We start from the raw sequence: 12,242 nt of genomic DNA on the forward strand, positions 1-12,242 counted from the left end.
TTTACAGGCACTAATGTTCATCTCTATGAGTACATGTTGTTGTTAACAAGAGTCACATGCCTCCAATGTTCTTATAGGTATATTGAAAAATGCTGCATCTCTCAAAGCAACATATATAAAAACAAAAAAGGTGCACCCTGTAGCATCACACCATCACTCATCACACAGTGTTCATTTGTTTTTCAAAGTAATATGTACTGATCATTCATATCTTACCATATGCAATGCCTTGCTGGCATGCAGCTTCTCTCCTCCTATCAGCAGTTATTGTCAGATCTAATTTCTTTTGCATTTGACTGCATTCCGCTATGTTTAGTGAAAGAGATATGACGTTAATGCTAGGAAGCAACATCAGCACAAGCCCTCTTTTAAAGTATAATTAATTTCTATTTGCTCATGGCAATCTGTAACACAGAAGCAACAGAGCTAAGCTACTCAATTCCCATTTAGTCGACAAAATGAAAGTCAATAAGAGTTGTGCAGCTAAATTCCATACATCTCTTTTTAGAGTTTAGAATATAATGAATGTTTAATTTATTGCAAAGGCAACATTTGCTGTTCTGAAATAGAATATATAGCTCCTTTCACTGATATGTAGTGCTCTCATCCACAAGGATCCCAAAGCATTAAGCTGTATTCTCCAACTAACTGCAACAGAATGGCATTTTTCGCAAAGTTTACCTTCCATGCATTTGCACTCAGCTCCTTCACACAGCCTCAGAAGTTTGTCATTTCCAAAAGGGTTATAAAATATGGTGCATTGTTTATCTACAGAATTGAATAGGAAAAAATAAATGCATGTAGAAGTTGAATTCCAAGAGAGTACCATCCAGACCTCTTCAGCCAGAAAGATGGTGACTGTGACATAAGCCTTAATATAATGTAGATTAAAAGTTGTGAAAAAGGGAGAAACTGTTAGTTTCTTAACAGGATTCAAAGAATCTTCTGAGAGCAAAAGATGTGAATTTGAAGAACTGGAACACATACCTGGTGCATGATATTCATACACAGTGAATGTGGCAGGGCTCCGCATTCCAACACGGTAAATCTCCCCTATTCGGAACGCAACACACATGAATTTATTAGCTGGCACCTATTTGAAGAATGCATGAATTAGAAAGACACCAAAAGAAAGCTCTGTGTTACCAAAAAATAAAATAGTGCTTCCAATTGTGAATAATCATAGGAAATAAAAAAGACGATCTACCGATTCTATCTGTAGAACAATATGTCCATCTTTTATCTCATAATTGGTTATCAACTGATCAACTCCACTTGCAAGCTAGGGGGGAAAAAAGAGAAAGGTTTTTAATCAGCTAATTTAAAAGGATTTTACATGGTCTTCCATAAAAGTTTTATGCTTATTGGTTTTAGCATGGTTTTGAGGAGTAAAACATTTTCTACAAATGGATCTTCAGTTACTTTAGTATTGCCATGTGATCCTAGTCATGAACAATTCCATACTTTAAGGGAACTGTTCTATCATCCCCTTGGGATAAAAACAACAACAATAATAATTAGAGATGTACTAAAACTATGAAATCTCAACATTCTTGAACTTTGGTGAAGTCTGAGTCCAGATCCAAACTTCATATTTGTCTCCCATTTTTCTAGGACATTGACTCCCATTGACTTAACTGGATGAGGCCCATAATGGGCAAAAACCCAGACTCTAGACTCAGGTACACGATTCCAATTAGTATGAGAAAAATGCGTTGCAATAAGATAGAGACAATGCTGAAAATCTGTACTACTACCATAAAAAGATATAAAGCAGAAGGACAATAAATACTGTAGGTAAAGGTAAAATTTTCTTTAATATTTACAGTAGATAAATCTTCTGTATTTGCTTCCAGCCCGCTAACCAAAGTTATATCCATCACTACATGGGAAGACCCTGACTGTGGTTCTCTCTCACTAGGCTTGTACCTAAAATGGACAAAAAAATGAATATAGATAGAACCAAAACTTAGAACTTAGCGCACGGTCCTCAGAAAAACCTCTGGGCAAATTCTACTCATTCTTATGCCATTGTAAATCCATAACAACTTCACTGACTTCAGCTGACTTACTCCAGATTTACACCAATAAAATCAATAGAGATTACAGGTATTATTTACATTACAGTAGCGGCCACAGACTCAATCCAAACATAAAATTAAAAGAGTCCCTAACCCAGAGAGCTTACAATCTTTGACCCTGATCCTGCACATGCTTACACACATGCACATAAAAAGGGGTAGAAAGAGGGAAACAAGGGTCACAGCAGTAGTAACACAAGGTGGCAATTATTAGCAAGTGGATGACGAATATTTTAATCTCTTTTTTCCTTCTAACTTTGTTCTTCAAAAGTGCGGGAAATTAATGCATATAAATGCATATGCTAAAGTAAGTTAAGGCTACAGTTTTGAACATTCAGAAAACAGGAAATGCACAAGTAACCTCTTCATAGTAACCCTTGGCACTGATCCAATGACTTAAGTGCCAGCTGGGAATGGGGAATCCTGTGTAGGGCAGAGCTAGGAACCCAGGAAGTTTAGAGTTTGGATTAAATTTAAAATATACCTAGACATGTAAAATATTGAAAAGCTCAGTGATGTCACTGAAAAATCAATTGTACTTACTTTGCGCAAGCTTCTAAACGTTCAGGTTGGTTATCATCTTTTCTTCTTTCACCTTTTGTACGTTAAATAGAACAAATAATTTATAGCTCTTCAGAAGCAGCTGTCCAGACCACAGCATACTTATATGAATGGGTTCTCATGAACTATTTTCATATTCAGGAGACAAATACTTTTCAGAAATTTTTTCAGCCAATTTTTAATGGGAACCTATGTTCTATTCATGAACAAACAACATAATTTTTCATTTATACCTTAGCCAAAATTTTAATTTTTATAAACTGAACCAGCAAAGCACTTATCCATCTGCTTAAGTAAATGAAACTCAAACGGGTTAACTTAAGTGCACGGTACTTGCAGAATTGAACCCACTGACCTCCACTCCCAGATCCTTCTTCTGCAAGATAACAGCTGTGTACTGTTAAATTAACAGCTATGAATGACATCAAAAATTGATTGGGGTGAAGGTAAAGTTATGTGCACGGGATAATATTGACCACTTTGTTAATCAAGATGCATTTTCCTGTACAGTCCTGATTAATTTAAAAAAGAAAAACAAGATTTTAAAAGTCACCACTAACTCTTTACCTTTATCTGTCAATACATTAACCTTCAACTCAAAGTCACATGTCTCCTCAGAAGTACTGAATTTATGATATATAGTCCTCACCTATAAATGTACAAATAGACAATTAACAGAAAACATGCACAGCAAACAATTCTCAAAATTGATAAACAGGTGTTCATATTTGGAGATGATCAAAGGCAGACAGTCATATGCAGAATTAGATGCCAGTGTCTGGGGGCTTATTTGAACCTTGGAAATTAAGTTTGTCAGGGTCACAAACCTTACCACACGTAGGTAAGCTTTGGTTGTTATGGCATCCAGAGAAGCCCCTATGAAATCAAACCACTGTAATGTACTGCAATCAAAGTAGACTTTTTGATGTTGAGTTGAAGACCTAACCTGTGGAATAGGTGTTTTGTACTGTGGAAGGAACTTCATCATACAACGGGCCCTTGAACAGCCAATCATTGAGGTAAAGGAAGATGATCATACCTAGTTGCCACAAATGAACGGCTACTACCTGCCATGACCTTTGAGAGCATTCCGGGGCAGGGGAGGACAAAAGGAAGCACTCTCTACTGGTAGTGATTCTGGTCAACTGTAAAATGAAGAAACCTCTTGTGACAGGTGAATTGTGATGTGAAAATATACATCCTGAAGGTCAAGGACTGCGAACCAGTACCCAGAATCCAGTGACAGAATTCTAGCTGTGAGAGTCACCATCCTGAAATTCTTTAATTTCACAAAGGTGTTTATGAGTCTCAGATATAATATTGGTCTCCATCCCCCATTCTTTCTGGGGACCAGACAATACTTTGAATAGAATCCCTTCCCCTTGTACTGGGCTGGAACTGTTTCTATGGCCCCTATGCATAGGGGGCAGATGACTTCCTGTCTCAGCAAATGATCCTAAGACAGATCTATGAGAAGAGGAGGAGGACAAGGAGGGGTGGGACAGGAAGGAATGGAGGTAAAATAGATGGAGCAACCTGAGGTTACAACTTCCAGAATCCACTTGTCCAATGTAATTTGTTCCTATGCAGGTAATATGTGAAAGTCCAGCTCTGAAGAGTGGGAGGTGGGTAGGCTGGGGCAGCTGAAGATTCACAAAGCGAAGATGTTCTAGATCTCTGACCAAGCCATCAAAATTGACATTTGGTCTAAGACAATGATTGGGTAGTGATAGCAATCATGGTAGGAGGTCTTTTCTTTTGAAAGCTTGACCTCTTTTTAGGTGGTTCTGTAGATCTACGATAGATAGAAAATTGAACCAGTTACTGTCTTTGTGTGGTTTGAGAGCTACTAAATTTCCTCTTATTGGCAGGTGTGTAAATGCCAAGATCTGAGTGTGGCTCTAAAGTCCTTCAAGGTGTGAACAGATTCATCTGTGGATTCAGAAAAGAGTTTCAGTCCATCGATGGGGAGGTCTTCCACAGTGTTTTGGATGTCCCTAGGAAATCTGGACATTTACAGCCAAGACACTCAATGCATGATGATGTCAGTGGAGACATATTGAGCTGCAGTGTTGGCTGCATCTAGAGAAGCTTGAAATGACACCCTTGCTAAAAGCTGACCCTCTGTTATGACGACCTGGAACTGTTCTCAAAGTTCTTCAAGAAGTTTTTCAATAAAATTGTTGAATGTACTGAAGTTAGCATGGTTGTATTTCACCATCAGACCTTGATAATTTGTGATCCTGAACTGCACGGTCACTGAGGAGTACCTCTTGTGCCCAAAGAGACTGAGACGTTTCTGGTCTTTATTGTAAGGGATTGCTTGCCATATTCATTGACAGCTTCCACAACTAAAGAATTTGGTGGCGGGTGAGAGAACAAATATTCTGAATTTCTTGCTAGGACATAATATTTCTGCCCATTTATAGTAGGTGGTGCTGTGGCAGGAGTCTGCCATATGGTCTTAGCAGGTTCTGGTAGAGCTTCATTCAAAGGTAGTGACACTGTCCAGAGGTGGTGTAAAATATCCAAAAGCATACGTTGTGACTCTTGAGCCTCCTCCAAAGGAATCTGGAGTGAATCAGAAATGCATTTCATCAGCTCCTAGAACTGGTTGAAGTTATCCATCGAAGAAGGTGGTGGAGGCATTACAGCCTAATTAAGCGATGATGGTATGTTTGAGGTGTCACTTTCTTGTCTGCTCTGGCCTCTTGTTCCTCAAAGATCTCCTCTTGGGGTTGAGGAGGACTCAATGGAGCAGAAAAATATATATCCTTATGCTGATCATCGGAGTAGCTAGGAGCTCTTGAAAACTGCTGGCAATACAGCACTCAAAGTCCCAATATGAGTATTGCGGGGAACCGTAATGTAAAGGAGGCGGCATCCAGTGTTGGTCATACCAGCGAAAAGAAGCTCAAAACTGTTTCTCCCTTGCAACTTCCCTCTCAGAATGATTAATCAGGGGGATATCTCTTCTATGGTAGGCAGGAAATCCCTGGATGGAGATCTGGGAATCACAGAAATCATCCTCAAAATAGTCCAGTGGGGCAGACAATGAAGGTGAAGCTAGATGTCTGTCCGATGTGAGAGGTACCAGAGAGCTGGGAGTCACTGGTGAAAGATAATGTCTTGGTGACTCAACAGATCACAGTAACAACAAAGGTTCAGTCCCCATTAGCAATGGAGACACCAGTTCCTCTGAAACAAAAAGGTTCCTGAAGATTCTTGTGGTAACAGGTGTATCTGAGCCAAGGTTGAGTGAGGCCCTACAACAACTGGCTTCAATACCAAGGTTGCCGACTGCTTTGATGGTGCCTGTCTAGAAGATGGGTGTTGGCACCGGAGGCGCTGATTGCTTCAGAGATGCATATCTAGTGGACGGCATCAGTACTGGAGATGTTGATGGCTTTTGGCACACTGGCATAGCAGTCTGGGATACCGGTTTGCGTACCAAGGTGGACGTTTCCAGTTTCCTAGAATCAAAGTGCTTGGGGTTCATAGCCTTCCCAGCTTCCTAGAAGCAGTGTACTTACATTCTCTGCTGGAATTATCATGTCTTATTGGCACCAATATCAATATTGGAGCATGCTTAGTACTGCATCTCTTGAAGAGCTTGAAGTCTTTGATGAGCTCCCAGTAGCAGAGCATCATCTTGGAACCTCAAAGGTACTCTCTCTGGGACCAAAGGTCGCTGAAACAGTCATGCTCTGAGGTGACTGAGATTTCTCTGAAAAGGGCTCTGGTGGGAGATACAGAACTCCTCTTCTTTGGAGCCTGTTGGTACCTTTGGCGCCTTTATCCTGTGAAGATCCCAGCGCATGAGATATGGGGGTCAATGGGGCACTAAGTACACTTGAAGGCCAGTGTACAAGGGGTCCTCTGAACCAAGATCTGATGCTGGTCTTAGGGCTTGCTCCATCATAAGCAATCTAAATTTGATTTCTCTGTTTTCTCTAGATCTGCTCTTTAAAAAAAGTGCAGATCTTACACTTTGCCAGTATGTGGGTGTCTCCCAGGGAAGACACTAAGAATGTCCATTGCTAATGGAGACAGACTTCCTGCAGAAAAAAACGCAGTGCATAAGGCCTGGGGATCCTGGCATAACAAATGATGACCACCCCTAAGACAGAGCCATTCAAAAGTGGAGGAGAACAAGGGTGTTCAATTAAAAAAACCCAGATAAAAAAGGGGCTACCAGATTAATAAAGTAAAACAAACAAACTGGTAAACTAAACTATCTGAAGACTATGATAAAAAAAGCTAAGCTACTGCTAGGCTGAAAGCAGGCATGCTAGATGCTCTTTCTGAGGCCATAGGGCAGCTGAGAAGGAACTGAGGATGGTTCACTCATGCAGTTCTATGTGTACTCTGTATGGTGCATGAAGATGTCTGGTATGCATGCTGGGCCGAACAGGCATTGTTACAGAAAATTACTGATCAAAGGTGCATGGGGCACATGCGTCCTGAAGTGGCACACCCATAGGGACACTACTGAAGAAGTAGTATACATAAATATAGCAATATATCACACATGCAAGTTAATATATGGGTGTACAGTAATGACTCCTCTTTGAAAATTGCAGAGCAAAAGGGATAAAGAGATGACAGAATAATTGAAACATACATTAATTCAGCCTGTGCATATGAGACTAGGTTGTGGTCCTGTGTTTATATTATAAAAGAATAACAAATATCAACCATCTTACTGAAGTGCCTTTGTGAATTACGTATTGTTCTGTTCCGAAAGGTGGTAATCATTTATTTATTTGTAAAATTCCTGGAGGTATAGAAGCCAAAGGATAAATAGTATGTCATAATAGCATTGTAATATATTTATAAACAATAATACAAAGCACAGAAAAATAGAATAAGAGAAGGCACACTCTCTATTACAAAGTTATTGAGGCAAAGTTTTTCAAGAATGTTCACTAATTTGGGAGTTCTCCATTTTTGGGTGCCCAACTTGAAACACCTAGAAATTGGTGTCTCCAATTGCACACTCCAAATTAGTGAGCCCTGTTAAAAATTTTGTCCTAAATATTTAGAACTACAGAACAGATAAGTTGGGGGAGGAGGGAAGAATTTCCATCGCTTGTCTCACTACAAATAAATCACCTGAGGTAATTTAATTATTTTACTGCTGTCAAAATGTTCCAGAATTAGACAATATACTTTAGGAATCACATGACTTAAGACAAATGAGTTGAGTTGGTGTAAAAGTAGGTGTAACTAATGATTTCAAATGGAGCTGCACCTTCTTACACAAGATCTATATGTATACAAAATGGCTTCTGCCACTTTGGTCCAGGGAACAGGTAACAGAAGTCGGGACACAGAGGAAACTTCTCGGGATCCCTTTCATTGCCCATATTGACAAGATCAAAAAAAGGCTTTGTTCTTTAAAAATTTTTGCTTAACCACTTACATTTACTGTTGCTAAACCAGTGCTGCTCCCAGTGCTTACATATATGTCATCGTGCAAAGGTACCTAAAGATGTAAACATAAATATGATTTGACATTAAATATAAATATTTGCAAAGTACTAGTTAAGATACTACCATTAGTAGTCAAATAGATAGAAGTCACATGGATCTTATGATCTTTTTTACATTTCTGATTACAAGCAAAGGGCCAGTCCCACTGTTTACACATGCAACTTTACACATTTGTGTGGTCTTACTGAATTCAATGGGACTATTCATGTAAATAAGTGTTTCGAGGATGTGGTCCTGAATCAGTGAAACCTTTAATCACTTGCTGCATCAATTAAATCTTAGCAGATGAAGACAACAGTTAATCAAATGGTATTTTTCATAGACACATTTTCTTTTTTTAAAATTTGTCTAGACTTTATTTCTTTCCTTCTCAAAGGAATTTTTGTAAGTTATTAATAAGATTTGTTTTCACTTTTCTAAGGTAAAACTATTCACTCACTTCCAGAGTCCCTCCTATGTAATTTTCTTCTGTCAGTTTATAGTGCTGAAGGTCTCCATAATTCTTGTAAGCCACCTTGACATCCATGTTTAGCAAAAGACGTTTAACAAGAAGGGAATATTCAGTCAAGGCTTCAAGGGCATTAATTGTGTCCTGTCAAAAATCAAATTAGAAAGAATTACTACTGGAATGGAAACTAAACTGTAACAAAACTGATTATTAAACACTTTACTCAGACACTTATTTAGGAAGACAGATAGTGGTAACCCTAACCAGCTAAGCAGTTTAATAGTGTGTTATTATACTCTTAATAAAATGATAGGATATTTAACACTACTTTGTGGGCATGTTTGTGTAATTTATTGTTTTATTAAAAGTTTATAAATAAGTGCACAGCTGCTGGAAACAGATGTTTTAAAAATAAGAAAGCTAGTAAATAAGCACAACTATTGCTGTGAAAAATTGCTGTATCATAGCTTTTCACTTCATAGATTTTTTTATTTGCAAAACCAGAAAGTTTGCAAGAATTAGCAAATTTGGTCAAGGGTGACTTTTTGTCAGAAAGCATATGGGAAAACAATGAAATTCCACTAATCATTTTTTTAAAAACACAAGTGAATTTGCTGTTTTTAATACAAAAAGTTTTTCATCTGTAAATAGGGCTTTTCATTTTTTGTGAAAAACAGTGACAAATTCAGTGTCAAAATATATTGGTTTTGTAGAAATTTTGGTCAAAATGAGTTTTTTCCTGGTACACAGTTTTTTTCATCTGGCTGTATCTAAAGTCAATAGAGTGAGCCTGCAGATATAGGAGTAATGATTTGCATGTACTGCTAAGGAAGTAACATTCCTGCAGCTGGAGGTCATGTTGCTAATTTCCTTCGATTCCCACCCAACATAACAGGACACACAAGTCATCAGTTTGGCTCATGTATTACCCTACTAAGGCTTCTCTGATTTCATCATCTGAAAAACAGGAGAGAAACATTTAAAAACACACCTGAGTGGAATAAAATCCACCACCATATCTTTGCTCTTCAGACAACCATCTGACAACTGGATCAGCATAGACTTTGTCCCCACTCAAGAGAGTGGTTAGCAAGGCATAAGCAGTGGTTTCAACAATCTGTGCAGTGCCAGCATTAGGAACATATTTATCTAGTTTAGTGGAAGTATCCTTCCAAAAACGATAAACAGGAGGGTCACCTGGAAGAGTAATAAAATATTAGCAGGGGTTAAAGTAGATTGTAACAGGAAGGGGAGCTCTCACCACACAAGCCAAACTGGAGGGGGAGTACTGCTTATCCAAGTCAGGGAAAGAAGGAGGAGTTCTCCCTCTGTTTTTATCAGAGATGGAGTTGTGCTCTCTTTATGCCCGAAGGCTATTTAAACCTCTGAATATAACCTGACCTGTGCACAACACAATTTAATTCTCTAACAGGAAAAGCAGATGCTATTCCTTTGTTGCTACCTTCGTTGTGAAACAGATGGTGGTAGATTTGTGTTCTGTTGGTCTTGGGAATAGAGGAGTTTGATGTATTATAGGATACTGTATTTACAAACCAGTAACAAGTGATTTTTAACTTTATTACCATTAATTTTCATGTTTTATACTTATATATTGTACATATCAACAGAAACTAAATATTAAAAAAATTGTTAAGATCAGCAACCTGTAGTGGAACTGAATTGTGCATTTTGAAATCAAAATGCTGGTGAGGACCACAAGGCAAGAGAATTGCTCGTCTAGGTCCTCTCTGCATCCCATTGCTTTGTTAAGGCAGCCCTAATATCATGTACATATAAATCACTATAACAGTCATCAATCTGCTTTTACACTATTCAATAAAACCCCCACTGAATTTCTTGAAAGGAGATGGAAACTATGGTTATATTAATTTTTTTAAGAAACAAACAAAAAAAACGGTTCCTTACCTTTCATAACTGTTGTTCTTAAGACATGTTGCTCATGTCCATTCCATTGTCAGTATGTGCGTGCCCATGTGCACGATCATCGGAGATTCTCCCTTAGCAGTATCCCTAGGGCTGGCTCTGGAGCCCTCTGGAGTGCCACGCTCATGCTGCGGTATATCAGGCGCCGCCAGCCCTACGCCCTCTCAGTTCCTTCTTGCTGACTACTCCAACAGAGGGGCAGGAGGGCAGGTAATGGAATGGACATGAGCTACACATCTCGAAGAACAACAGTTACGAAAGGTAGGTAACCGTTTTTTCTTCTTCGAGTGCTTGCTCATGTCAATTCCATTCTAGGTGACTCGAAAGCAGTATCCCCAGAGGTGGGCTTGGAGTTCAGAGTCTTGCAGATTGGAGCACAGCTCTGCCGAAACCAGCGTCATCTTGAGCTTGCTGAATCAGAGTATAGTGCAAAGCAAATGTGTGGAAGGACGACTAGGTCACGGCCTGACAAATTTCTTGAATCGGTACCTGAGCGAGGAAGGCTGCCAAGGATGCCTGCACCTTAGTCGAGTGAGCAGTCACAATCACCAGTGGGGACATCTTCGCCAGCTCATAACAGTAGTGGATGCAGGCAGTGATCCACAATGATATTCTCTGGGCAGACATTGGGCAACCGTTCATCCTGTCTGCCACAGCAATGAACAGCTGCATTGACTTACAGAACAGCTTCGTTCTATATATGTAGAAGGTCAGTACCCTTCTGACTCCAATGAACTCTATGCGTTGGACTGGTGTTAACATGGACTTTTCTGTGTTTATTAACAGGCCCAGGTCACTGCAAGTGGAACATACCAGATCGAGACTCCTTTGCACCTGCTCCAGAGACCTGCCTTTGATGAGCCAGTCATCAAGATATGGGAAGATCTGGATTCCCTGACGTCTCAGGTAAGCCACCACCGGTGCCACACATTTCGTGAATACCCTGCGAGCCGAGGACAGGCCAAAGGGGAGCACTGTAAACTGGAAGTGGTGGCCAGCCACTATGAAATGATTAACTATTTACAGCTAGAAGCGCAAGGCGAAGTTAGAAGAGAAATCACTGGCCACTTGTGAAGCCAGGGACAGAGGCATGCCAACTGACCACCATGGGTGGTAAGAAGGAACTGAGAGGGCATAGGGCCAGCAATGCCTGATATACCGCAGCATGAGTGCGGCACTCCACAGGGTGCCACAGCCGGCCCTGTGGATACCACTAAGGCAAAAGCCTCAGACGACTGCGCACATGAGCACGAGCAAACCTACAATGGAATCGACATGAGCAAGCACTTGAAGAAGAACATATATTATAACTTATTAAATATTTCAATTCATCTGAAAGAATCTTTATGGTCAAGTTCATCTGTGTTGCAAACTTTGCTCACTTACCTACAGACCATCTACTTCAGTAACAGGTTCTTTAGGTTGAAGTGATAGTTTACTGAGTCATACCTTTTACAAGAGCTTCCTTCTTCAGTGCAGAAAAGGCTGAGCGTGCACCAGGATGGTTTGAATCCATGAGAGCTAAAGCATAAGAAGCTATTGCCAAGGTAAATGTGCTTTCTGCAGCTTGCACATTTTTCAGCAAATACCCTTCCCCTGCATTTTTAGCTTCTTGGATTTTCTGAAAAGGTGAACAGGAGGTTATATGTATTGGAAGGATAATCATCTATTGTATTACCAAGACATTATGTATTTATACAGTACCTTCTACA

The 12,242-nt window shown here is 39.6% G+C and overlaps 1 protein-coding gene across 5 annotated transcripts in view; it reads right to left on the reverse strand.

Annotated features, from left to right (window-relative positions):
* Positions 1–12,242, reverse strand: part of C5 (complement C5) — a 56,909-nt gene that overhangs the window by 11,891 nt on the left and 32,776 nt on the right. For all 5 annotated transcript variants that reach the window (XR_014714341.1, XR_014714342.1, XR_014714343.1 and 2 more), the window contains exons 28-38: positions 11,980–12,151; positions 9,578–9,783; positions 8,578–8,730; positions 8,068–8,130; positions 3,210–3,291; positions 2,625–2,676; positions 1,827–1,929; positions 1,208–1,282; positions 988–1,093; positions 682–768; positions 217–306 (exon numbers count right to left, since the gene is read on the reverse strand). Coding sequence is in view for 1 of the 5 variants with exons in the window: in XM_084650428.1 (XP_084506554.1) it covers positions 217–306; positions 682–768; positions 988–1,093; positions 1,208–1,282; positions 1,827–1,929; positions 2,625–2,676; positions 3,210–3,291; positions 8,068–8,130; positions 8,578–8,730; positions 9,578–9,783; positions 11,980–12,151 (1,189 nt within the window). In the remaining 4 variants the exon portion in view is untranslated. The remainder of the gene's footprint in view (positions 1–216; positions 307–681; positions 769–987; positions 1,094–1,207; positions 1,283–1,826; positions 1,930–2,624; positions 2,677–3,209; positions 3,292–8,067; positions 8,131–8,577; positions 8,731–9,577; positions 9,784–11,979; positions 12,152–12,242) is intronic.

This window comes from Lepidochelys olivacea (genome assembly GCF_965140295.1).
Source record: "Lepidochelys olivacea isolate rLepOli2 genome assembly, chromosome: 16".
Taxonomy (NCBI): Eukaryota; Metazoa; Chordata; order Testudines; family Cheloniidae; genus Lepidochelys; species Lepidochelys olivacea.